The 27,539-nt window shown below is 41.9% G+C and overlaps 1 protein-coding gene across 4 annotated transcripts; it reads left to right on the top strand.

Annotated features, from left to right (window-relative positions):
- Positions 1 to 689: 689 nt before the first annotated feature.
- On the top strand, positions 690 to 26,354 carry PSMA5 (proteasome subunit alpha 5). Of its 4 annotated transcripts, none has more exons than XM_025390573.1 (9): positions 690 to 773; positions 5,568 to 5,634; positions 12,517 to 12,643; positions 14,874 to 14,941; positions 15,841 to 15,948; positions 16,089 to 16,147; positions 17,210 to 17,312; positions 18,297 to 18,383; positions 26,111 to 26,354. In XM_025390573.1, exons 3-9 carry the CDS (start codon positions 12,595 to 12,597, stop codon positions 26,186 to 26,188), a joined length of 552 nt encoding a protein of 183 aa, XP_025246358.1. In that variant the 5' UTR covers positions 690 to 773; positions 5,568 to 5,634; positions 12,517 to 12,594; the 3' UTR covers positions 26,189 to 26,354. The 4 variants fall into 4 exon arrangements, with proteins under 4 accessions (XP_025246358.1, XP_025246366.1, XP_025246350.1 ...); XM_025390581.1 differs by having other exon boundaries at positions 692 to 758; XM_025390565.1 differs by having other exon boundaries at positions 713 to 861.
- Positions 26,355 to 27,539: the final 1,185 nt, after the last annotated feature.

Below are 27,539 nucleotides of genomic sequence, written 5' to 3'. Positions count from 1 at the left end.
AAACACTTATTTTTTTAACAAATAACAGAAAAAGCAGTGAATATTTTGAAGTCGGATCCTGAACTCTAGGTTATTTAGGTCTGAAACCTGTACTAGGTGGAGGGGTGCAAGAAAGAGTTGATAAAGTTACCTTAACCATATGGAAACTCGAAGACTTTCTTACATACTAACCCCTCGCCCCCTGCTTTTCTCAATAAACGAGCCAAACTGGCTGAAGCTAAGCGACTAGTCCGCGGCGCCGGCTCAGACCCACTGTAGCGGACCCGTTGCCGCCCAAAGTCCTGGAGCCTTCGACCAGGCAAGGAGAACACCGCGGAGGAACCCTAAGAGAGGGAACCCTAAAAGAGGGAACCTTGCGAAGAGAAAGAAGGTGGGGGCCTTGCAGGAAACCAGGCCAAAGTACTCTAGCTGGGATTACGGGAGCCGGCGAGGGACCTATTAAGTCAGGGTTCAGACAGCCCAGCTCTGCGTGCAAGCCCTTTCAATTGCCAGTCTTGGGGCGGGCTCACACCTTCCCTAAAAGGCGAACTCACTACACGCCTTGGGTTCCAATCGTCCCTAGCAACCACCCGAGATTTAAGGCGGAAGTACCTCACTGGTCCTCCTCCTCCGGACCAACCATGCCCTGGCGAGGAAGCGCGTTGGCCCAATCACCTCAGCGGGAACTACTATTAGCCAATAGGAAGCAGGCACAGGAGGGCGGGCTAAAGAGGTCGCGGTCGCACGCGCAGTTGGTCTTTGGTACTGTGGCGGTGTGGGTGAGTTGGGTGCCGGTGGAGTGCTGTTGGTCCTCAGAATCCCCGCGTAGCCGCTGCCTCCTGCTGCCCTCGCCATGTTTCTCACCCGGTCTGAGTACGACAGGTCCGTGCGGCTGGGGGACGTCGGGTGGGAATTACGGGTGGGCAGGCCCGGGACCTGGCCGCGCGGCCTGGGTTCTGCCGTGTCATGGGGCTCCCCAGGAACCCGAGATTGGCCGGACCTGGGGATCTCTTGCCCTCCTTAGGCGCCCGCCGTGGTTCCCCAAGCTAGACCACATCGGCGGCACTTGTCCTACCGCTGAGTCACCCCCTGGGTCCTAACTCAGTGCGGAAGCGAGAAGCTCCGACTTGTGCTTGGTAAAGAAGGCGTGAGGAGCCGGTACTCCTAACTTGAACCCGGAGAGGGCCAAGGGTCACCCCTTGCCCCGTTCATCTTTTCGTGCCTAGTATGACTGCCTTAAACAAACAAACAAAAAGTTAAACGTGCCTCCTGGCAGAAAAAGCAACTGGTTTGTAGTAGGGCATGCTGCGGTATATAGTTTCTGCAGAAGCGCGAACGCAGTCGTAGCTTTGGCTGGATATATTGTCTGGAGTCTGATTTTATAGGAACTGGAATTTAGAGTGGTTTTCAAGAGATTTCTCATCATGCTGATTCCAACTGACCAAAATTTTTCTGACTTTTTAAAAGTTTAAAGCAAATTTTAAAAAACTTGTGGTGTGAAAATGTGCACAATATTAAGTTGTACATATTTATGCTGTAGACATTTTTACTTTCAGTTTCTATTTTCATGAGTTAAGTTTTTACATAGCTACTAAGTTTTTTTTTTAAAGTCAGGGAAGGCAGACATTTTCTTTGTACTGAGTGGTGTCAGAAGCTGCATATCCTGTCAAGTATATGCTGATCCTGTCAAGTATGTGCTGACCACTTGCAGTTACCACTTTTTCATCTTTTTTTACTGACTCATAGAAGATGTGTGTGAAGTTTTGACATATTTCCCCACTGTCCTACAAAGTGACTTTGTTGGTCGATATTTAACTTCCAGAACATTGAAGAGAATCATCCTCGGGTGACATATAATTTTGAGTTAGGGTGTGTATGATAGAAATTGTTATCCTTATCAGAAATCATTTATTAAATTTTGTGGCAATTTACTTAACATATGTATTGACTGCTTTGTTACTTATTTTTCTGTCTTCCCAAGACGGCCTAAAATACATCCCTTTTTATTCTCTTAGTTAATGTGCTTGAGTGCTTGCTGTGAACAAGGCACTGTTCTAGGTGCTGGTGCTACAGCAATGGACAAAATCAAGCTCCTTGCTCTCATATAGGAGACTCTTTTGAGACAGAGTCGCTCTGTCGCCCAGGCTGGAGTGCAGTGATGTGATCTTGGCTCACTGCAACCTCCGCCTCCCAGGTTTTGTTTGTTTGTTTGTTCTTGAGACGAGAGGGAGTCTTGCTCTGGCGCCAGGCTGCAGTGCAGTGGCATGATCTTGGCTCACTGCAACCTCCACCTCCCGGGTTCAAGTCATTCTCATGCCTCAGTCTCCCGAGTAGCTGGGACTACAGACACGCGCCACCACGCCCAGCTAATTTTTGTATTTTTAGTAGAGACGGGGTTTCACCATGTTGGCCAGGATGGTCTCGATCTCTTGACCTCGTGATCCACCCGCCTTGGCCTCCCAAAGTGCTGGGATTACAGGCATGAGCCACCGCGCCTGGCCAGCCTCCTAGGTTTAAGCAATTCTCTGCTTCAGCGTCCTGAGTAGCTGGGATTACAGTCCGTGCCGCCATGCCCGGCTAATTTTTGTATTTTTAGTTGAGACTGGGTTTCCTCATCTTGGCCAGGGTAGTCTTGAACTCCTGACCTCGTGATCCACCTGTCTTGGCCTCCCAAAGTGCTAGGATTACAGGTGAAAGCCACCTCGCCCAGCCTCAGACTCTTAAAGAATTGTTTACAGGCACAGTGTCTCATGCCTGTAATTCCAGCACTTTGGAAGGCCGAGGCAGGATTGCCTGAGCTCAGGAGCTGGAGACCAGCCTGGGCAACATAGTGAGACCTCGTTTCTACTAAACATTAAAAACAAATCAGCCAGGTGTGGTGGTGCTGATCTTGTCTCCAAAAAAAAAAAAAAAAAATTGTTTATAGAAGTAACTATAGTGTGAGTCAGAAATATATTAATGCCATTAGAGAAACTCAAATCAATACCATTGAGTTTTTGATGAGGGATTGCATGCAATATGAGAGGATCTTGGAAAACTTCACAAAGGAGCTGACATTTAAACTAGGTCTCTTGAAAGAGTAGGAATTTAATAAAGACAGTGAGATCACTAGTTTTGAGTTGGAGAATATGGGATAAATGAAGGAGGAGCAATGGAAAAGCACAAAGCATTTTGGGAAAAGTCCAGTCTGACTAGCACATATGATACATGTATGGGAACAGCAGGAGATAATGGGAAAAACAGGATGCTGCTAGATATTGAATGGTTTTTAATACGAGGCTAAGGAGTTTGGGTCCTAGTTCTGTAGGCAACTGTGTGCTGTTAAATAATAATTGTGTTTTACAGAGATTAATTGTCTGAATTAGGGAAAAGTGAGTCAATACCTGTTAGGCTATTACAATAGTTAGGTGAAAGGTAATGAGGGCATTGAGAAGGAAGAGTGATGTGTTACTGTGGAGGAGGAATTGATATGAATTGGTATGACTTACCACATAGTTGGATATGGGAAAAGATGAGGAGGAATGAGTCAGATCATTCAGAACTTCCTATCTTGGGAACACTGGAAGATCGGAGGTGTTTTAAAATAAAACTGAAATAGGAATGGCAGGAGATGAAGTCAATTTTGCAAGGTGACTGGATTTAAAGAGATAATATTTCAAACTGAAAAGCGTTAAGTGTTAAGTGCTAATGGGATATGCAAGTGGAAATGTTTGGCAAACATTTAAATTAGTTAGGAAAGAGGTAAAACTGGTAATAGAGATTTGGAAGTAACTGGTGCTTAGCACTCTGTCACCCAGGCTAGAGTGCAGTGGTGCCATCTTGGCTCACTGCAATGTCCGCCTCCTGGGTTCAAGTGATTCCCGTGCCTCAGTCTTCCAAGTAGCTGGGATTACAGGCGCCTGCCACCACGCCCAGCTAATTTTTGTTTTTTTAGTGGAGGCGGGGTTTCACCACGTTGGCCAGCCTGGTCTCGAACTCCTGACCTCAGCTGATCTGCCCGCCTCAACCTCCCAACATGCTGGGATTACAGGCATGAGCCACCACGCCAGGCCAAAAGCACTGCTATATGACATGTTACCTGTTGTGAAGTCCAGACTCCATAAACCACGGATTGCAACCATCTCATTCATTTGTTCACATATTTTTTGTGTCCATTGTGTGCTCAAAGCTTTTATAGCTGAGACCATGTTTGGTGCCTCTTCTCCGTAGGGATTTCCAGCACACTTGAGCAAGGAAAGGTGGAAAGTGTTAAGTGTTAAGGGGAAGTGTTTTAGAGAGAAAAGCAGTCTGACATATAATTTATATAAATGTTGAGTGAATTCACTAGGTTAGAATTAGGAACTACATGGATCTCAGTCTGTTAAGATAACAATAGTAATTCATATAAGTAAGTAGAGAAATGTACCTGTGACTAACTTTTACTAAAAAGTAATAATTAGGGCTGGGCGCAGTGGCTCACGCCTATAATCCCAGCACTTTGGGAGGCTGAGGTGGGCGGATCACTTGAGGTCAGGAGTTTGAGACCAGCCTGGCCAACGTGGTGAAACCCCATCTCTACTAAAAATACAAAAATCAGCTGGGCATGGTGGCGGGCATCTGTAATCCCAGCTATTTGGGAGGCTGAGGCAGGAGAATCGCTTGAACCCAGGAGATGGAGGTTGCAGGGAACCGGAATCGCACCACCGCACTCCAGCTTGGGTGACAGAGCACACTCAGTCTAAAAAAAAAGAAAGAAATTGGGACACGCACGGTGGCTCACACCTGTAATCCCAGCACTTTGGGAGGCTGAGGTGGGTGGATCACGAGGTCAGGAGTTCGAGACCAGCCTGGCCAATATGGTGAAACCTCATCTCTACTAAAAATACAAAAATTAGCTGGGCGTGGTGGCATGCACCTGTAGTCCTAGCTGCTGGGAAGGCTGAGGCAGAATTGTTTGAACCCGGGAGGCAGAGGTTACAGTGAGCCGAGATCGTGCCATTGCACTCCAGCCTGGGCAACAGAGCGAGACTCTGTCTCAAATAAAAAAACAAAAAAGTAATAACTGTGTTTTATAGAGATTGTCTGAATTAGGGGAAAAACACTTCGGACTTGCTCCACGAGTCAATACCTGTTAGGAGACTATTACAAAAGTTAGGTGAACAGTAATGAGGGCATTGAGAATGGAAAGAAGAGTGTTAACCCCAGATATTAACATCATATGCATGTTATGGGAAGAGGATAAGGAAAAATGCACATTTTCTTGGAAATTGGCTGATAGTTTTGGGGCATGAACTTACCAAAGGAACTGGCAAGTCTATTCAGAATGGACCCAGGTTGATTCAGGATTGAGGCAGAAAAGTCACTTGCTCTCATTTCACCAGTTTGGGAAGACTTTCTGGGAGTGGGGCAGAAGCATTCTATATATAGGTTCCATTCCCTTGAGAAACTGTTAATGTACAAAAAATGCTACAGATTGTTGTGGGCGAAGTAGAGAATAATGACAGCATGCATATTCTGTAGCTATCTGAGCTAGTTGTCAAGGAACTTGAATTCAGTGTCTACATGACTAGTTTTTATGAGTATAATTAATAACTTTTTTTAAATTATAGGGGCGTGAATACTTTTTCTCCCGAAGGAAGATTATTTCAAGTGGAGTATGCCATTGAGGCTATCAAGGTATAGTAGCAAGTAGCATAGTTCCTGAAATTTCATGGCTACCTAACATTTTGCTGGCAGAACACTTGGAGTAAATGTGGTCTAACCATTCCTTTAAAAAATGTTCTTACATCCCTGTAGGCAACCACTGTTAACCATTTTTATAACAGTTTCAATCCTATTCCTAATATGTATTTTAAAACTTTTTGAGCAGTTAACTGCTTCATAATTATCTTAATAGCTTTTTCTCAGTGGGGGTGGAGGGACGTATTTGTGCTTTTGATCCTCTTAGCTATAAAGAGGGATACAGAAGTCCAGAATTAGCACTTGTATTACTTTTTCTGTTTTGTTTTCTTTAGCAAATCATGTATCTGACTACCTTTGTATTCTTTTCTTTTCTTTTCTTTTTTGAGATGGAGTCTCTCTCAGTCGCCCAGGCTGGAGTTCAGTGGCGTGATCTCAGCTGACTGCAACCTCCGCATCTTGGGTTCAAGTGATTCTCCTGCCTCAGCCTCCCAATAGCTGGGATTACAGGCATGTGCCACTGCGCCCGGCTAACTTTTTTAAATTTTTAGTAGAGATGGGGTTTTACTACCAGGCTGGTCTCGAACCCTTGACCTCAAATGATTCACCCGTCTCAGCCTCCCAAAGTGTTGGGATTACAGGCGTGAGCCACCACGTCCGGCCCACCTTTGTATTCTTGTTGGTAAAGACACCTTAGGGACTAAAGAGATTTGTTTTAGTTTCTTTTAGAAACAGGGTCTTACTCTGTCACCCATGCTGGAGTACAGTGACACCGTCTTAGCTCACTGCAGCTTCTAACTCCTGGGCTCAAGTTTTCCTCCCACCTTAACCTCCCTAGCAGCTAGGATACAGACGTATGCACCATGCCTGGCTTTTGTGTGTGTGTGTGTGTGTGTGTGTGTGTGTGTGTGTGTTTGGAGATGTGGTCTTGCTATGTTGCCCAAGTTGGTCTCAAACTCCTGGGCCCAGGCAATCCTCCTGCCTCAGCCTCTCAAAGTGTTGGGATTTACAGGTGTGAGCCACCACACCTGGCCTGAACTGGATAATTCTTTGTTGTAGAGGGCCATCTTGTGCATTTTAGGATGTTTATCAATTCCTGGATACTACCCATTAGATGCCGGTAGCACTCTTTCAGTTGTGACAACCAAAAATGTCTCCAGACTTTGCCAAATGTCTGGTGGGGACAAAAGGGCCCCCAGTTGAGAATCACTCTTCTAGATTAAAAGTATATATGAATTCTATCCTACTCTGTTCAGTTGGGAATTCAAGATCAGTATACTATAAATGAAACAATTAGAGAACAATTAAGTGCTAAATTAAGTTTTCTGGCAATGGTTGCTGATTATATATTTGTTTGATTTTTAAGGTATACATGCGTGTAGTTTCAGAGTCAAAAGGCAAAGTAGTTCTATGAACCTTGTAACAAAAATAGCAATTCTTGAGGCCTGCATCCTCTATGTTCAGCTTTTCAGAGGCAACACTTCAAATTGTTTCAGCTGGTAATGTTCTAGGCATGTACCTCCGTATCACTACAACAGAGGTTTATGGTTTTTTTGTTAGGCATTATCCATGGACTTTTCATTATGAAGGATGAAGATTTCTGCCCCAACCCCACACCCCTAGTCCCCACCACGCACAATTGTCTTCTGAGGTGGGGATAGGGTGACCCTCTCCATATATGTCATGAATATCATAATTTTGTTAGATCATTAGTCACTAGTTACATTAGTATGACTGTAAATGCTTTTCACAGCTGAGCCATTTTGTGTTTTATAATTGTTTTTCTGTTTCTGCACAACATTGTTTTTCTTGGAGTTAATAATTCTCTTTTTTAAAAATATTTGCTTAATTTAGGATGATCAATAATGCATCCCAAAGTCTCTCTAGGTTACATGTATCCTCTCAAAACATTCAGGCAAATTAAGTGTCCTATTAAGGATTCCCTTTTTTTTTTTTTTTTTTGAGACAGGGTCTTGCTCTGTCAGCCAGGCTAGAATGCAGTGGTGCATCTCAGGTCACTGCAGCCTCAATCTCCCAGGCTCAAGTGATCCTCCCGCCTCAGCCCCCAAAGTAGCTGGGACTACAGGTATGCACAACCATGCCTGGCTTATTTTTTTATTTTTTTGAGACGGAGTCTCACTCTGTCACCCAGGCTGGAGTGCAGTGGTGCTATCTCAGCCCACTGCAACCTCTGCCTCCCAGGTTCAAGCAATTCTCCTGCCTCAGTCTCCTGAGTAGCTAGGATTACAGGCATGTGCCACCACACCTGGCTAATTTTTGTATTTTTAGTAGAGATGGTGTTTCACCATATTAGTCAGGCTGGTCTCGAACTCCTGACCTTGTGATCCACCTGCCTCGGCCTCCCAGAGTGCCGGGATTGCAGATGTGGGCCACCGCGCCCGGCCTAAATTTTTGTATTTTTTGTAGAAACGGTGTTTCGCTGTGTTGCACAGGCTGGTCTTGAGCTCCTGAGCTCAAGTGATCCGCCCACTTTAGCCTCCCAAAGTGCTGGGATTATGGATATGAGCCAGAGTGCCCTATTAAGGATTCTTAATGAAATCTTGGAGCCTTCTAACCTGCTCCAGTCTGGACTGGTCATTCTCTGGGCCTCCTGCATAGCTGTGGACTTCATTTTCTGTGAGATCGTTCTAGGCGTTCCCTTTAACTCCCTCTTGTGTTAGGCCCCATGTAATCTTTTTTTATTTATTTGCTCAATTTGGTAGAACCCATTTTCCAATAGTATTGTAGAAACTATTTATTTATTTATTTATTTAGAGTTGGAGTTTCACTCTTGTTGCCCAGGCTGGAGTGCAATGGCGCGATCTTGGCTCACTGCAACCTCCGCCTGCCGTGTTCAAGAGATTCTCCTGCCTTAGCCTCCTGAGTAGCTGGGATTACAGGCATGCGCCACCACGCTCAGCTAATTTTGCATTTTTAGTAGAGTTGAGGTTTCTCCATGTTGGTCAGGCTGGTCTCGAGCTCCTGACCTCAGGTGATCTGCCCGCCTCAGCCTCCCAAAGTGCTGGGATTATAGGCATGAGCCACCGCGCCTGGCCAGAAATAATTTTTTTTTTTTTTTTTTTTTTTTTTTTGAGACGGAGTCTCGCTGTGTCTCCCAGGCTGGAGTGCAGTGGCGTGATCTCGGCTCACTGCAAGCTCCGCCTCCCGGGTTCACGCCATTCTCCCGCCTCAGCCTCCCAAGTAGCTGAGACTACAGGCGCCCGCCACCACGCCCGGCTAGTTTTTTGTATTTTTAGTAGAGACGGGGTTTCACCATGTTAGCCAGGATAGTCTTGATCTCCTGACCTCGTGATCCACCCGCCTCGGCCTCCCAAAGTGCTGGGATTACAGGCTTGAGCCACCGCGCCCGGCCCAGAAATAATTTTAAATTTCCAACTTCTTTTGTTTCTTTTCGTCTTCTTAGCATCCTGTTCTTGTTTTATGGATGAAATGTCTTATTTTTCTTCAACCATTTTCTAATTTTTCTTGAAAATTTTTTTCCCTGTGGGACATTGTTGCTCATCCCTATAATCCCAGCACTTTGGGAGACTGAGGCAGGAGGACCACTTGAGCCTAGGAGTTCAAGACTAGCCTGGGCAACATAGCCCGTGTCTAGAAAAAATTTTAAAAATTAGGCTGGGCAAGGCTCACACCTGTAATCCTAGCACTTTGGGAGGCTGAGGCAGGAGGATTGCTTGAGTCTAGGAGTTCAAGACCAGCATGAGCAACATAGTGAGACCTTGTCTTCACAAAAAATTTTAAAAATTAGCTGAGTGTGGTAGTGTACATCTGTAGTCTTAGCTATTTTGGAGGCTTAGGTGGGAGTATCTCGTAAGCCTGGGAGGTTGGTACTCCATGAGACGTGATTGTGCCACTGCACTCCATCCTGGGCAACAGAGTGAGACCCTGTCTAAAATATTTTTTTTCCTTTTGAACTGATCAGATTCTTTAGAGCTATGTTTTTCAAACTGTAGGTCTAGGCTTATTAGGAGATACTAAAATAAATTTAGTGGTCATGAGGAGCATTGCTTTTGAGACAGAGTGTCACTCTGTCACCTAGACTGGAGTGCAGTGGTATGATCACAGCTCACTGCAGCCTCAACCTCCCAGGCTCAAGTGACCATGCCACCTCAGCCCCCAGCTACAGGTACGTGCCACTACACCCAGGTAATTTTTTAAAATTTTTCATGGAGGTAAAGTTTTGCCATGTTGCCCAGGCTGGTCTCAAACTCCTGGGCTCAAGTGATCTTCCTGCCTCAGCCTCCCAAAGTGTTAGGATTATAGGCATGAGCCACCACTCCTGGCCCAGATTTCTTTTTTAAGTGAAACAGAGCAGTAGATATCAAAATGCCTTGCCCATAGTAGTGGTGAGTGGTTTTTTTCATGAAATTTTGTTTCTGTTATGTATTTGTATTTATTTGTGGGTTTTAGTTATGAAAGCAAATGTATTCCTTACTGTGGCTTTTGGTCAAAAAGTTTGAAAAACATTGCTGAGAAGAAAACTGCCTCTTCTCATTTCATTCCGGGAGGGTATTTCTGGCTGCTGGCTTCTGAGAGCTGAGTAGGGAAAGAAGGCTGAGGTTCTTAACACTCAGTTTGTAAATTTTTACATATTTACCCTGTTTTCAGTACATGATTCCTGCCTTAGACTGTGCTTGGTGTCCCCAATCCAAAGACCCTCTGTTTTACGGTCTCCAGAGAATAAGCCTGGAGTCTTCTGCAGGAGTGGGGGAGGTGCAGTCATCTAGCTTTACAGCATAGGGGAGGGCATCTGGGAATCTGTTTCTTAAACACTGAACCATCTTACAGTTTTTAGCTGCTTGTTCATTTCCATTTCCAGAAGTCCTTGTTGCCACCATTTCCTTTTGTGAGGTCCTGTGATAAAAATCAAGTTGTTTCTTTACTTTCTTTACTGCTGGTTTAGGATTTGGATTACTCGGGTATCACTAACCTATCTTCTTTTCAGCTTCAAAGTTTTGTTGCTGTGTCTTGTCCCACTCTCTGTTATAGTGGATTTATGCCTTTTTAAAAGTCCTTTAATCTTACATTAACAGACCTAAGGAAGGCGTGGAACAGATGTATGTCATTAGTCTACACCTTTAACTAGAAATGTGAGCCTTCATTTTTTTTTATTTATTTTTTGAGATGGGGTCTCACTCTGTTGCCCAGGCTGGAGTACAGTGGCATGATCTTGGCTCACTACAACCTCTGCCTCCTGGGCTCAAGCAGTCCTACCGTTTCAGCCTCCTGCGTAGCTGGGAGTATAGGCATATGCCACCAAGCCTGGCTAATTACTGTATTTTTTATAGAAACAGAGTTTCACCATGTTGCCCAGACTGGTCTCAAACTCCTGGACTCATGCAATCTGCCCACCTCAGCCTCCCAAAGTACTGGGATTACAGGCATGAGCCACTGTGCCCAACCTGAGTACTCATTTTTTTACATAAAATTTTTTGACAGTTCATCTCCTGTAGTTATGCAGGTATCCACTGATTAAGAAAATACATGCTAAAAAGCTGGTGTACATTTAATAACACTTCTAAATAAAGTCACAACTTAACACATTTGAAAAATAATATATATGTGTGTGAAATGATCATTCAGTCTGCAGACATGTTAAGCAAGTTATACATAAAGATTCATGGGATTCTTTGGAACCCTTTGCAATGCTCACACTTGGCAGTGATTACTTTGTAGAAATAACTGAATATAATGGGAATTCAAAGCACAAAACATAGTCATGGAAGGCTTTGTGAGTGAAATTTGGATAGAGGAAAGGAAGAATGTATTCCAGGGGAGACAGCATGAGCAGAGGGGTGCAAGGGTAGGAGATAATGTGGCTTGAGCAAGTGGGTTGGCCTATACCTGAGGGATTTTGTTGGAGAATAACGAGTAATGAAGTTGGAAGGGAAAAGTGGCATCAGGATATGAAGGCTCTGGAAGTTTATTTGGATATTATATTATAGGCAGTTGAGGGTGATGTTAATTCTTGAGAGAAGAAATATAATGATAATAGCATTTTATTAGATCAGTCAGGCTATAACATGAGAGATACATTGAGAGAGAGATTAAAGATGAGAGAGGTTATTGAAGTAATCTAGGCATGGAATATGAATAACATTTGTTCATCTTTGGCAGGCACCATTTTAAGCATTTTGTAATACATAATATGTTTACCCTTCTTGTTATTATTGTCATCCTCATTTTGCACGAAATGGGCATAGAGGAGTAGCAGATGGCTGGGTGTTACATAGAGATAACGAGATGAATTCCAGGTATATTGTGGACTTCTAGCGACCTTAAATAATTAATAGTTTTACACTGTTGGTGGTGATGATGGTGGTGGTTCTTTTTGTCCCTCCCTACCTTCCTTTATTACTTTTTTGGAGGTCAGGTAGGTTGGGGAATATCACCTCTTGGGACAGACCAAGACAGATGTAAGAGGTGAAAAGAGACCGGGTCCAGAAAAGACATTAAGAGTTTTATTACTTTCTTGCCCACTATGTTTAGAACTTTTGAATCCTCCCTCCTCCAAATATTGGCATTAGAGAATGGATTTTTCCAATGTTTGAAAGACTTTGTTGAACTTACTCTTTTGGGGTTCTAGAAATTACCTAGGTAAATTATAAAGAAAACATTAAAAACTTAAAAAAAATTTAAGGGAGAAAAAAAGAACTTTTTTCTGTAAATCAATATTCTTGCTATTGACAGGAATAGCATATTAATTACTTAGAGTATATTAGGGTGCTCCTTCTCTCTGCCTATAAGATGTGGCCAATTGAAGTTTCTATCATGTGAAGATTTACAGAGAGCTATCTGGTGAGTATGTGAGACAGTTATTTGACCTGTATATGGTAATCATAAGATGTTTCTCTTTAGCTTGGTTCTACAGCCATTGGGATCCAGACATCAGAGGGTGTGTGCCTAGCTGTGGAGAAGAGAATTACTTCCCCACTGATGGAGCCCAGCAGCATTGAGAAAATTGTAGAGATTGATGCTCACATAGGTAAGGAGTGGAGGAAAGCTGTTCTGTAGGACCTGGTCTGGGTTAATTAGTCCTCTGTGATGTTCCAAGGAAGGTTTATGAAATGAACACGTTATCCCCTTGTTCGCTATTATTTTCCAGGCAGTAGGCCAGAATGTGTAAATGTAGGAGTAGGAGGCTGTTGCAGGGCTCATTTATGTTTAACCTACTCCCAGAAGTACCTTTCCCCTCAAATTTAGACTTGGTAAATGTGATGGTTGTTGAAATATGCAAAGGTTGAATCATAGGCCAGCTCCTTACGATGGTTGGGTCTTTACTGATGCATAATATTTGCTCTAGTAGAAGGCCACCAGAGCACAGGATTATGTATGGGAAGCTGGAGTGTCCACTGAGAAAAGAGGAATTCTCAAAGATCTTTGGAGTGACTACAAGTTATAAGAATAATATAGACTTGACTAGATCAGTCTTCCTCCTTTGTTTTCAGATTAGCTTTGTATTCCTTGTTCCCTCTACCCACTTTTTTGGTCTTTAATTCCCCTGCCTTGACTTCTGACATCATTGTATAATAGTATTACAGGGTGAGTAGTTCTAGTTATTTATAGAATGCCATTTTATTTGGCTATCTAAATTTTCTTAACCTGTCTAGTCATCTAATTAATGAATCATTGGCAAAATAATTAATTGCTTGAAGGCATCAGAACCAAATGCATGGTGACTCTGGAAGCTTGATACTATCTCTTTCATAGATATAGAAACTGAGATTTTATCTTTTAAGATTGGAACATTGTGTCTTCTTTAACTGGAGTCACTTGTCTTTTGAAGGTAGCTCAGTGTCACTACATTCAACAAATTGAGAGCCTACAATGTGCCAGACATTATGCTAGATACCAGGGAATAGAAAGGAATAAGACATAGTCCTTGTTTTCCAGGAGCATACAGTCTAATTGTGGTGGTGGACATGTAAGTAAGTCAATGCAATTAAGTGACAAAAGTATTAAGAAAGACTCTAGTGTGTTCTCAGTAGGAGTACAAAGGAAGAAATAATTAGTTTTGCCTGGAGTCAGTGGTAGTGGGGCTTTCAGAAAAGGATTCCATGAAAGTGATTTTTAGCTGAGTTTAATTCTGAAAGATAAGGAAGTGTACACAAGGCAAACAAGTGTCTGGGTATAGCAAGGGAGAGCATTCTAGTCAGAGGGAATAGAAATGACTGAAGCCGTCGTGGTGTAAAATATAAAATACCATAGCACAAGCAGTTTTGTGGGACTGGGACACGAACTGCAGCAACAGATGAGTTGGTCAGAGAGCGGAATTCCTTTTTTACCACACCAAAGGCTTCAATGTAATCCTTTTGCAAGGATGGGAAAGGTTTTAAGCAATGAGGTAATAGGATCCCATTACAATTTTAGAAAGGCCATTCTGATAATGATATTAAAGGTAGACTAAAGAGGGCTGAGACTAGAGGCAGGGAGGCCAGTTAAAAACTTGTAATAGTCCAAACAAAGAGATGGTGGAGGTTTTAACTAACACAGTAGCCAGAGAATGGAGAGGAAGATAGAAATTGACAGAACTTGTGATCTGATTGGTTGTGAGGGCCAAGGAAGAAGACGGGGTCTAGAAGGGAAATGAGTGTGTGATATGTCCAAGTAGATATATTAAGGAAGTTATTTGGCTTTATATGTCTGAAACTTGGGAGAGAAACTTAGACTGGAGATTTAGATTTGAGTCATGGTGCGTAAAATTACAGTATAGCCATAATTGTGGTGGCTTGGGCCATCAGGCAAACTCTCTGATATAACTAGTTGTTTTGTGTTTGGGACAGAGAGGCAAAAGGCTTTTGATTTATTCGAGAGTCCTCCACTGTAGTCCATAGTGAGGTGATTTTCTTTTTTCTGTCTCCCAGGTTGGGACATTCGTGTTTGCTTAGTTTGAAAATGTATCATCATCTACAAAGAGTGCTAAAGGGATGTTTAGGGATGTAATATGTGGAAATTCATGTTTGTTTAGCTGCTTTTCTCTGGACTTATTTTTATCATCTGGACTTGTGTGTCATTGTGGATGGTTTTTTGTTTCTAACATCGTTAATACTTGGGTTCAGGGCAGATCATTTCCTATCTAAACTTTCGGGTATAAAATGCCATGGGATAGCTGAATGGCTGCCATGGTTCCACTCCAGAATTTCAGGATTTCCTGAGTGGATGAAAGAGTTCTACAAGGATTTGGCCACTGGGTCACTGTCGCTTTTACATTGCAGGTTGTGCCATGAGTGGGCTAATTGCTGATGCTAAGACTTTAATTGATAAAGCCAGAGTGGAGACACAGGTAAAATTGGCATTATCTCCCTTTTACCAGGATACTTGAGTTGCTTGTTTAGTGATTATGTAGCTGCCTGGGCTATACTGCAGGTGTCTGTGTCAATATTAGATGTGGCTCTTGGGAGTAATTTTGGGTAGAATTCCCAGTTAGAACTTTCTGGGGCTTGGAGTTTAGCTGTCCGATCATTGCAGTTTTAAAGAGGCTCTGGTCAGTAGTGCTGACAGTGTCTTCCTTTTTTTTTTTTTTTGGCTTTGCCTTATATAAAGCATGCATTGTAATGCATTGTTTCCTAATTGACTTTCTGTGGGAGCATCATGGCAGGAGGTGGACATAGTTAAAGGATATTCTCACCTCAACTGCTTTTGTTGCCAGGCTTGCAAATAACAGCCCTCCTCTGGTGAGTAATAACTTGTACCAGCTGACAAATACTGGTCAGGGATACTGTTTTTTTTAAACTTTGTAGCTGCTGCTTGGAGATAGGCTAGTAAGAAAAATGTATCTCACGGTAAAATTTTTTGCACTTACTTGCAAGTTTGCTGTCTGTACTTATGTAAGAATAAGTCATTTAACTTAAACATCAACAGAATAAGCTTGAGTCTTTGAGGGAAAGAGGCACTTTTAGTTTTTGACAAGAGTAAACTTGGTGCTTTCAGGGCATATTCCTCTTTTTCAAGGCAATAATTCTCTTGTCCGTCGTTGCTTAGAGTCCTTGTGATAATGTTTATTTCCAGAGCTATTTCTCTTCCTCTCATGTACTCCCAAGTACTCAGGGTTAATGTTAATTAAGAAAACCACATTTGAGCCTTCAGTTTCCAATCCCAGTTTAAAGGAATGTGCGTAGTGAGATGGTGGGCTGCCTCAGTGTCCTTATTAGAAGGGTGTACCATGGTTTGCTCTTCTTCTAGAACCACTGGTTCACCTACAATGAGACAATGACAGTGGAGAGTGTGACCCAAGCTGTGTCCAATCTGGCTCTCCAGTTTGGAGAAGAAGATGCAGATCCAGGTGCCATGGTGAGTGTGATACTTGTGTCGAGTTTTTTTATTGTTCTGTGGGACTTAGGACATTTGTCCTGTAAACATAACATTCCCAGCCCCTCTCACTCCTTACTTCATAGCCATTTATCTTACTATCTCTTACCTTTTGGTTCTAGTCTCGTCCCTTTGGAGTAGCATTGTTATTTGGAGGAGTTGATGAGAAAGGACCTCAGCTGTAAGTACCATTTTGTAATTTTCCCCCATGCTTTTGTGGGGAGTTATTTTAATTTGGGGTGGGGACTGAGAAGATTATTGTAGACTATTAGCCAGATATTAGCACACACCTGTAGTCCCAGCTACTTGAAGGCTGAGGCAGGAGGATCTCTTGAGCCCGGGAGTTGTTATCCAGGCTGTAGTGAGCTTATGATTATGTCACTGCACTCCAGCCTGGATAACAGAGTCAGACCCCATCTCTTTAAAAAATGTATTTAAAATAGATTATTGTAAAAAGGGCTATTGTTAAGTGTGTGTGTATATATATATATGGCTTCTAATACTAAAGTTTAGTGATTCTATGCCGTTTGCCCAAATTTGGGGATTCCATGAAGAATTCCTCTATTGGAACCAGTGCTAATTCTGGAAGGAATTAGAAGTAACTTGTTACTATAGTCAGGGTATGTTTTAGAGCTTTGCTCTGGAATGTTGATCTGATCCTCATCCTCAGATATTTCTAAGATAGGCATAAACAAGTACCATATTTATACATACTATACTTCTGAATCCCTAAGGAAGCTGCTAATTTTCTTAAACACTTTATAAAATGTCTGGTTTCTCCAGACATAGAACATCTTTTAGATCTGTGCTTCAATATATATATATATTTTTTTGAGACATAGTCTCGCTGTGTCACCCAGGCTGGGGTGCAATCGCCGGATCTCAGCTCACTGCAAGCTCCGCCTCCTGGGTTTATGCCATTCTCCTGCCTCAGCCTCCTGAGTAGCTGGGACTACAGGTGCCCGCCACCTCGCCTGGCTAGTTTTTTGTATTTTTTAGTGGAGACAGGGTTTCACCGTGTTAGCCAGGATGGTCTTGATCTCCTGACCTCGTGATCCGCCCGTCTCGGCCTCCCAAAGTACTGGGATTACAGGCTTGAGCCACTGCGCCCGGCCGCCTCAATATTTCAGTGGTGTCTCCTGGCTCCAGGGCCAAGCATTTGTGCTTTGTTTTAGTGAGACGTTTGTTACATAAAGTGCCACCACTCCTGAGCATTTTAGTCCTCATTTTGGGGGTTTTGCAGGTTTCATATGGATCCATCTGGGACCTTTGTACAGTGTGATGCTCGTGCAATTGGCTCTGCTTCAGAGGGTGCCCAAAGCTCCTTGCAAGAAGTTTACCACAAGGTAATTAAGTATTCTCACAACTCTTACTATTTTTTTTAATTCATGGTATAAATGACATATAATAAAATGTGCAAACCTTAAGAGTTCAGTTCTATGAGTTTTGACAATTGCAAAACAAGGTAACACTTTCATCACCGCCAAAAAAATGCTCATCCACATTCCAGTCAATCTCTTTCCCTCCTTTACAACCATGTTTACCACTGTCTATTAGTTTTGTCTGTTCTTATGCTTTGTTATAAATGGAATTAAACAATTAGTCAGTTTGTATCTGTTTTGTTTAACACCGATTTTGAGATCCATTCATGTTGTACCAGTATTTCCATTTGATGGCTGAGTAATATACCGTGGTATGGGTATACCACAATATATTTATCCTCTATCTCCACAGCTTTACTTAGCGTTTTACAATTGGTTCTTGAAGCAAGTGGGCATTTGGTATTTTCTTTGTGAGATGGGAAGATTTGGTTTTGGGTAACTCATTGGTGTGATTGAAGGCTGCTGTACTTATTCAGGTGGTTCATACGGAGAAGCCTGCTTACATTAGCTCCTAATAATATTGATTTTACATGTGGAGGAAATTAGGTACAAAACAGGGTAAATATGAATTTTCTAAATCATTAGGCTACCTCTTAGATCATTTGGGCATTGTTCATAGGATATTGCCAATAATATTATCTTGTAAATTAAAAGAGGAATTCAAATGTACACAAGATAAGTCTATCCCTTTCCCCTTCTTCAAAGATTACTTTGGTTGGTGGCTTTATTGTGGCTCACAATAAGGTTTTGGGGTTTTTTTCCTGAAAAAGTGTATTCTACTTATTTGCCATTTACTTGAGTTCTGGAGATACTTGTAATGCACCATAGTAAGTAAGATGTTTGACATACTTGCTACATACTTTTTTCAGTGAGATAAAGGGAAAATCTTTGAAGGAAGGAGGGATTGCGTATAATTAATAGGCATCTTCTTGCCTTCTTTGTTTCAAGTCTATGACTTTGAAAGAAGCCATCAAGTCTTCACTGATCATCCTCAAACAAGTAATGGAGGAGAAGCTGAATGCAACAAACATTGAGGTACTTTCTGTTTTATTGTTGAATTTTTTTTGTTTGTTTTTTTAAGAGATGAGGTCTGGCTATGTTGCCTAGACTAGACTGGTCTTGAACTCATGGGCTCAAGTAGTCCTCCCACCCCAGCCTCTTGAGTAGCTGGGACTATAGGTGCACACACCAGGCCTGGCTAATGTTTTTTAATTTTTTTAGAGATGGGGTCTTGCTATGTTGCCCAGATTGGTCTTAAACTCCTGGCCTCAGGCAGTTCTCCTGCCTTAGCCTCCTAAGTAGCTGGAACTATAGGTGAGAGCCACTGCACCTGGCTGTTTTATTGTTTTTTATTCAGATATTATAGCTGGCATTGCTGAAGACTACATAGATCATAGAAATCACATTTTTGTATATTTAGTTCCTAAGAAATTATTAACAGCCTTTGAATAATAAACAGCTTTAGTAAAGTGGTGCTGGCAAAAGCCAGAATTCAGTGAGTTAAAGAATGAGGCCTGGCGAGGTGGCTCACGCCTGTAATCCCAGCACTTTGGAAGGCCAAGGCAGGCAGATCACTTGAGACCAGCCTGGCCAGCATGGCAAAACCCCATCTCTACCAAAAATACAAAAACTAGCCAGGTGTGGTGGCACACACCTGTAGTCCCAGCTACTAGGGAGGCTGAGGCATGAGAATTGCTTGAACCCAGGATTCGGAAGTTGCAGTGAGCTACTGCACTCCAACCTGGGCGATAGAGGGAGACTCTGTCTCAAAAATAAAATAAACAGAATGAAAGGGAGGTGATGAGTGGAGAAAACAAGAGTATGCTGCTTTCTTAAGAAGTTTGATTTGTGTTGGCAGAAGGTAGCATTCAATAAAAGGATTATGTTGTTTTAAGGATAGGGAAGTCTTGAAAATATAAACAGAGATGAAACTAGCTTATAGAAAAATGTTGAAAGAGCCGGGCGCAGTTGTCTGTAATCCCAGCACTTTGGGAGGCTGAGACAGGTGGATCGCTTGAGGGCAGGAGTTCAAGACCAGCCTGCCCAATATGGTGAAACCTCATCTCTACTAAAAATACAAAAATTAGCCAGGCGTGGTGGTGGATGCCTGTAATCCCAGCTACTTGGGAAGCTGAGGTATGAGAATCGCTTGAACTCAGGATGTGGAGGTTGCAGTGAGCCGAGATTTTACCACTGCACTCCAGCCTGGGTGACAGAACGAGACTCTCTCAAAAAAAAAAAAAAAAAAAAAACCTGAAAGAAATAAAAGGAGAGGTTAGGATAGTGATGGAAAAGTTATAGAAGAGGTAAGGGGTGGTACACATGAAAAAGTTGGTTTTGAAAAGTAAAATTCATTCAGCATCATACTGAGTACCCATTATATAGCAGGTATTATGCTGGATGCCCAGGGATACAGACACAGAAAATCCAATTCCTATTCAAGTAGTATACTGTGTAGTGCAGGGAACATATAGATAATAAGAACCAACCTGGGGTGATACTTCTATAATGTCAGTAAGAACAGATTCCCGTATGTGTAACTTAGACTAAAGCATTAGGGAAGCTTCTTGGAAGAGGAGATGTCTGGAAAAGGGAGCAGAAAGGTATTCCAGGAAGAGGGGACAACATGTGCAAAGGGTTCAAGATGTAAAAATAACATTGTGGGTAAAGGAAACTTTGAAGTTTTGTCTGACTGTTGGGTGTGGGATGTGTATAAGATGGTGGGGGATGGTAAGGGATGAGACTGGAGAGGTATGGACCAGCTTGGGAATGTCCTTTTTTAGTATGCTAAGAGTAGACAGGAGAAAAGGAAGTAGTGACGAGTAAAGATAGGTGGGCTTGGCGGTAAACTGGAGAGATGTCCCACATTTCCCGGAATTTTCCTAGTGATTGTAAGGTTGTCTGCTGAGGGTGGGTGAATGCAACAGTAAAATTGAGAATGGGAAATATTTGGAAAAGTCATTATGGATAGGGAAAAGAGAAGACAGGGAAGAGTAAAAGGATTGCTAGGCCATATTAAAATATTACTAGCTGAGGCCAGTAATCCCAGCACTTTGGGAAGCCAAGGCAGGCAGATCACGTGAGGCCAGAAGTTCAAGAGCAGCCTGGCCAACATAGTGAAACCCCGGCTTTACTAAAAAAATACAAAAAATTAGCTGGGTGTGGTGAGCTATTCGGGAGGCCGAGGTATGAGAATTGCTTGAACCTGGGAGGTATAGGTTGCAGTGAGCTAAGATTGCACTCCACCCTGGGCAACAGCACGAAACTTTGTCTCAGAAAATAAATAAATAAAATGTAAAGGCCAACCAAGGCTATAATTATAAATCAGTAATTAAACCAATTAGTACTTACCAGGATATTTGTTGACTACACTCATGAGAAAATGGATGGTTGGATTAATCCGTAGTAGGGGATTGACTAGTTAAGGACAGAAGATTAGAGAATACTGGAGGGTATTGTTGGTGAATGTCTCACCCATAGAACCAGCTTTCATAGGCTGCTGTGAAAGGTCAGTCTAAGGAGGACTAACATTTGGGAGCCACTGCTCTAGAACCCATCTGCTGTAAGTTCTTAGTCCATTAGTTGTTCCTTGGAGCTCCAGCCTCCCTCCTTTTCCCCTAAGAAAAGGAAAATATCCGGCCAGGCACGGTGGCTCACGCCTGTAATCCCAGCACTTTGGGAGGCCGAGGCAGGCGGATCACGAGGTCAGGAGATTGAGACCATCCTGGCCAACATGGTGAAACCCCATCTCTACTAAAAATACAGAAAAATTAGCTGGGCATGGTGGCGGGTGCCTCTAGTTCCAGCTACTCCGGAGGCTGAGGCAGGAGAATAGAGTGAACCCGGGAGGCGGAGCTTGCAGTGAGCCGAGATCGTGTCACTGCACTCCAGCCTGGGCGACAGAGCGAGACTCTGTCTCAAAAAAAAAAAAAAAAAAAATCCAAGTTACATCTTACATCTTTCTTTTAAAGAAAATCTTTATATATACCTCCTTCTGTCTAGTGTCCTTACTTTTAATGAACTCTTTTGAGATATAATTTACATACAGTAAAATGTACCAATTTTAAGTTTACAATTCAGCAGATGTTGACAAATGTACTACCCCATATCTGTCACCCCAGTCATTATATCGATCCTCCCAAAAAGTTCCCTCATGTCACTTTGTAGTCTCTTCCCCCATATTGATCTACTTTTTGTCACTATAGATTTGTTTTGTGTTCTAGAATTTCATATAAATGTTTTCGTTGGTTTTTTTTAAGAGATGAGGTCTGGCTATATTGCCTAGACTGGTCTTGAACTCATGAGCTCAAGTAGTCCTCCCACCCCAGCCTCTCTAGTGGCTGGGACTACAAGTGCACACACCAGGCCTGGCTAATGTTTTTTAATTTTTTTAGAGATGGGGTCTTGCTGTGTTGCCCAGACTGGTCTTAAACTCCAGGCCTCAGGCAGTTCTCCTGCCTCAGCCTCCTGAGTAGCTGGGACTGTAGGTGACTATAGGGACTATACTTCTTTCACTTGGCACAATTTTGAGATTCACCCATGTTGCATCAATTCTGTTACATTTTATTGCTGAGTGCTATTTCATCCATCCTATTTTTTCACCTTTATTGCCAGGTCTCCTCCAAATAGAACCTGTCTTATCTCCACTGCTTCACCTCTCATTTACTCCTCAATCATTACTATTTGTTTCAGCTTTTATTATTTCCATGAGACTGCTCCTTGGTAAGATAACTCTTATTTGTCAGATTTCATGGTCACTCTTTGGAACTATCATTTGACCTTTTTGAAGCATTCACCTAGAATTTGACGGTTCTAAAATTGAAATCATTATCTTTCTTAAAAACCATTTCATCTTCCCATATTTCTAATTTTGGCTGATGACACCCCCAGTGCACTTGTTATGCACATGAGAAACCTGGAAGACTTTGATTTTCCTTCCCTTTTACTCAAATCATTTCTTTGCTCCCTTACAAATAACTCCCAAGTCAATGTCCCTTCTGCATCCCTACTTCCAGTGCCTTCTTTTGTTCAGGTCCCCATTTTTCCCCTACCTTGTATATTTTCAGAGGCCTCCTAATTAATCTTGCCCTCCTCCATTTCAGTCCATTTTTTCCTCATTGTGCTACTACAGTGGATTTTCTAAGCTACATCTAATCTTAATTGTTCTCCGCTTAAAAAATATTTTCTGGCCGGATATGGTGGCTCACGCCTGTAATCCCACCACTTTGGTAAGGCAAGATTGGTGGATCACTTGAGGCCAGGAGTTCAAGACCAGCCAGACTAGCATGGTGAAAGCCCTGTCTCTAATAAAAATACAAGAAATTAGCTAGGCATGGTGACATGCGCCTATAATCCCAGGTACTGAGGAGGCTGAGGCATGAGAATTGCTTGAACCCAGGAGGCGGAGGTTGCAGTGAGCTGGGATCATGCCACTACACTCCAGAGCAAGACTCTGTGTCAAAAACAAACAAACAAACAAACAAAACTTTTCTGACTTCTGTTGTCTGTGAGATAAATTCCAAAATTCTTTTCATGGCATAATTCACTACTACTTAAGTCATTTGTTTAATCTATTAGAGACTTTGCTAAGCATTTTACATGCAATTACTCCTCTTAATCTTCACAACACTTCTATGAGATAGATATTCCTATTCCGAAAATCTTATTTTACGGAAGAGGAAACTGACTTTGAGAGGGTAGGGCCAACAGGTAAATGGTAGAGTCAGGATTTGAATCCAGGTCTGGTCTTAGGTCTTATACTTTTAACCGCTTTAATGTACTGTCTCCCATGGGCTCTGACCCCCCTGTTCCCTCTTCTTTTCACTTCATATTCCATGTGCAACCTCCACTCTAGCCATACAGAATTACTTTCAATTTTGCAAATACATCATGTTCTTTTGTGGTTCTGCGCATTTGCACATTGTTTCCCTTCCTGTGTTTGATTGTCTGACCCATTCTTGCCATGCTTTAATACATAACTCAAAAGTTGCTTCTCCCTGAAGCCTTCCTGGGCTCCCCCAGATCACTCTTATCATATGCTTAGCTTTATTATAACACTTACCTGACATTGAACACATTTGGCATCTAGCACTTAGTAAATAAGATGGACTTTCTTTCTTTGGATCCTTAGTCACAAGTACATGTAACTAATACACAGGTGCTTATTAATTAATTATTGGTGAAATAGAGTGAAAGACAATATCTGTTCTACCTGCCTCATAGAAGTGTTTTTTGAAAGTGAGATAATAAATAGAAAATTTTCTTTCATATTATGCAAATAAATTTATTATTATGCAAATATAAGGGATTATTTTTACTTATCTAGTGATGAGCAACTTCCTGAAAGCAGTCCTTGGCTCAAACTCTATTATTAATGGTATGATTTGCGTTCCAGTTCTTCTGTAGGACTGTTCTACTCAAGAGTTTTCCCAGTTTCTGCTTTTTAGCCCCTGTAATGTTTTGAGAAGGCTAGCCTGAGTCATGAGTGAAATTCTTTAGGCCCTAACTCTTTAGATTATTGCCCTTGTATTTCTGTGTCCTCACGTCATTGATCATCAAGTAAAGATATACCTTAACAGAAGCAGTAGTAACATTTTTATTTATTTATTTATTTGAGATAGGATCTCACTTTGTTGCCTGGGCTAAAGTGCAGTGGTGCGATCTCAGCTCACTGCAACCTCCACATCCCAGGTTCAAGCAATTCTTGTGCCTCAGCTGGGACTACAGGCACATGCCACTGTGCCTAACTAATTTTTGTATTTTTAGTAGAGATGGGGTTTTGCCATGTTTGCCAGGCTGGTATCAAACTCCTGACCTCAGGTGATCCACCTGCCCCAGCCTCACAAAGTGCCAGAATTAAAGGAATTACAGGCTACGACATCTGGCCAAAAGAAGCAGTAATATTTGTATGTTTACATATCCTTGGAATGGAACTCATGGTCTATATGGTAAACTAATTGTTTACCTATATTTTGCAAATATATTTGGGACTTTTCTGACATTTCACGTAATTGGAGATATATCTTTTAGGAGAATCTAGAGGAGACTACAAGCTTTGAGAGGAGAACATTTTTTTTTTTTAAGTCTGTTCCCAGGTATCGGGTGTCTTAAAATGTGCAGCAGTCTTTCTGAATTTTACTTATAGATGAGTTAGAGGATACTAAACATCATATAACTGGATTATGCTAATTCTGTCTCGCAACTTTCAAGTTATATTAAATATCAGGACTGAAAATTACTTTAAAATGCCCTACTATCTTTATAATTTTTTAAAAAATTGTTATTAATTAATTTATTGTTTTAGACAGGGCCTCTTTCTGTCACCCAGGCTGGAGTGCAGTGGGATGATCACAACCCACTGCAGCCCTAATCTCCCAGGGTCAAGCAATTCTCCCACCTCAGCCTCCTGAGTATGTGGGACACAGGCATTTGCTACACCCCCTGCTAGTTTTGGGGGGTTTTTTTTGGTAGACACGGGGTCTCCCTGTGTTGTCCAGACTGGTTTTTGACTCTCGGACTCAAGTGTACCTCCCGCCTCAGTCTCCCAAAGTGCTGGGGTTACAAGCATGAGCTACTGTTTCCAGCCATGTGTTTAATTTTAAAAACTGAAAAAAAAAAAAAAGACACTATGAGGAAATGACATGTAAAACACACATCTTTTGAGGCAAATGTGGCACCTGTTGCTCAGTATTGCCTAAAACTGTGGGACACGATCAGCAGAGAGAATGGAAAACCTGGCCATGTTAGTTAAATTTGAAATTAACCATCTGGACTTCCAGTTATTACTGATATCTTCAGCAGTCACAACTGATTTCCTATGCCAGTGTTAATGAAATATTTTCTTGGCCAGTCCTTTTAAAAAACATAACAGGCCAGGTGTAGTAGCTCACGCCTGTAATCCTAGCACTTTGGGAGGCCAAGGTGGGTGGATCACCTGAGGTTGGTTCGAGACCAGCCTGATCAACATGGAGAAACACTGTCTCTACTAAAAATACAAAATTAGCCAGGCGTGGTGGTGCATGTCTGTAATCTCAGCTACAGGGAGGCTGAGGCAGGAAAATTGCTTGAACCTGGGAGGTGGAGGTTGCGGTGAGCCTAGATCATGCCATTGCACTCCAGCCTGGACAACAAGAGTGAAACTCTGTCTCAAAAAACAACAACAACAAACTTTTTTGATAAGTTTTGCCACATAAACAATTTTAGGGAAAACACCTGACAGTAGTTAATGATTATTTGTTGTAGGCAATGGTCTAAGCACGTTACATATATTAACATTTAATCCTCACAACTACTCTGTGAATTAGCTATTCTTATTGTCCTCATTGTACAGATGAAGAAATAGAGGCACAGAGTGGCCAAGTAACCTGAAGTCAAACACACAAGCTCAACTTTTAAGTATTTAAATATACTTCAAATATAATTCTAAAGGAGTCTTTAACAGAAAAAAGTACTGACTCCATGTACTTTGCTGCTGCTTTTGTGATCCCTGTTGAAGTGACTTCAAGAAGTGACAGTGATGCCAGGCATTTGGTTAAGTATGATGTGGTGAGTTAACCTTAAAATAGAAAATTTGGTCAATAAGCATTTTTATTTTGGAGCCAGGGAGCTATTTTAGGGACCTGCTGCCTGGGAAGGCCTTGGGACAACAGATCCCTTAGTTCCTAATGAATAGCTGCATCACCAACACAGCTTCTCCTGACCATGGTAGGGCCATCTGCAGGGTAACTGAGCCCAGCTTATTAACCCTTCTGTTTTCTTTCCAGCTAGCCACAGTGCAGCCTGGCCAGAATTTCCACATGTTCACAAAGGAAGAACTTGAAGAGGTTATCAAGGACATTTAAGGAAGCCTGATTCTCAGAACTTCTCTGGGACAATTTCAGTTCTTAATAATGTCCGTAAATTTTATTTCCAACTCCTGATCCTTGGAAAATCTCCATTGTATGTGCATTTTTTTAATGATGTCTGTACATAAAGGCAGTTCTGAAATAAAGAAGATTTTAAAATATTTGTTAATAGACTCTTCTCTTCTAATAGTCTTTTTTTCTTTTCTTTTTTCTTTTTTAAAGAGATGAGGTCTCACTATATTGCCCAGGCTGGTTTCGAACTCCTGGGTTCAAGTGATCTTCCCGCCTCTGCCTCCTGAAGTGCTGGGATTATAGGGGAGAGCCACTGCACCCAGCCATTGTAATACAGTCTTTGTTTGAAATGCCTATGTTAGTGGGCCAAAAGGATAGCATTATTAATATCCCTATTCTATGAAGATGTCTGTTCTAAAACTGTTTTAGTGATGCTCTATAACAGAATCAACTATATCCATTAATCCCTTGGTGTTGATAAATGAACTCTTCCCAGTGGTTAATAGATGTTAGTCCAGCTCTTCCCAGTGGTTAATAGATGTTAACAGCACTGTAAATCCATTTTTGGCCCTGTAATTTCTTGAGCAAACATGTATTTTTGCTGCTTTTCTTATAAGGAGATGCTACTAATTGACTATCAGAAGAACATGTTTTGAGGTCCTCCTCAAAACACTGATGGGTTGGAATAAGCCATCAACAGTGTTGTACCAGTTCTTGGGTCTTGATAGACAATTTGGAAAGAGATTTCCTTGTTTACAAAGTGAAGGACTAAGAATTAAATTAATGACCTTGGCCTTACTGGCAATCAATTACAAATCTCAGCCATATCAGGAAGAGAATTATAAAATTCAGAAGCAGTTTACATTAGACTTTGGAATGAATGACGAACTCTCCCCATTAGAGCTGCCATCATATGACTGGTGGAGACTGTTTGAAGAATCATTGTATCTCAGCCTCAAAAATTACCATGGGAAGATGGTATCAGTATCACTATTTGTATCACTATTTAACAGATGAAGAATCTTAATGCTGTGTGCCCATGGACACACAGAATTAAGCTGTTGGGACTTGGAACAGCTCAGATCTTGTTTCAGATCACCAGCTCTTGTAATAGGGAAATCTGGAGATTTGAAAAGTGCTTGCACTGTCCACAACATGGCTAATCCATATATGGATGATGCAGAATTGATTTAATTCACTAACAGGGACCCCATAATTATTTGCTGGGCTCTGGGTATATTAATGTGTAGGAAGTTGTACTGTATGATGTTAATAAATTATGACTGTTTGGGTAGGCTGAATTCATACTAAATCCACACTGTCAGCAAAAAACAAC

Source organism: Theropithecus gelada, chromosome 1 (genome assembly GCF_003255815.1).
Source record: "Theropithecus gelada isolate Dixy chromosome 1, Tgel_1.0, whole genome shotgun sequence".
Classification (NCBI taxonomy): Eukaryota; Metazoa; Chordata; class Mammalia; order Primates; family Cercopithecidae; genus Theropithecus; species Theropithecus gelada.
Note: the sequence above shows the minus strand (reverse complement) of the source record. Positions and strands in the feature narration are given on the sequence as shown.

What these genes read in the sequence shown, in the direction of transcription:
- PSMA5 (XM_025390565.1), top strand. Translation starts at nt 833, where the DNA reads ATGTTTCTCACCCGGTCTGAGTACGACAG. An exon ending in ATGCCATTGAGGCTATCAAG is followed by an intron (nt 5,635 to 12,516) that starts GTATAGTAGCAA and finishes GTTTCTCTTTAG; the next exon opens with CTTGGTTCTACAGCCATTGG. An exon ending in ATGCAGATCCAGGTGCCATG is followed by an intron (nt 15,949 to 16,088) that starts GTGAGTGTGATA and finishes TTTTGGTTCTAG; the next exon opens with TCTCGTCCCTTTGGAGTAGC.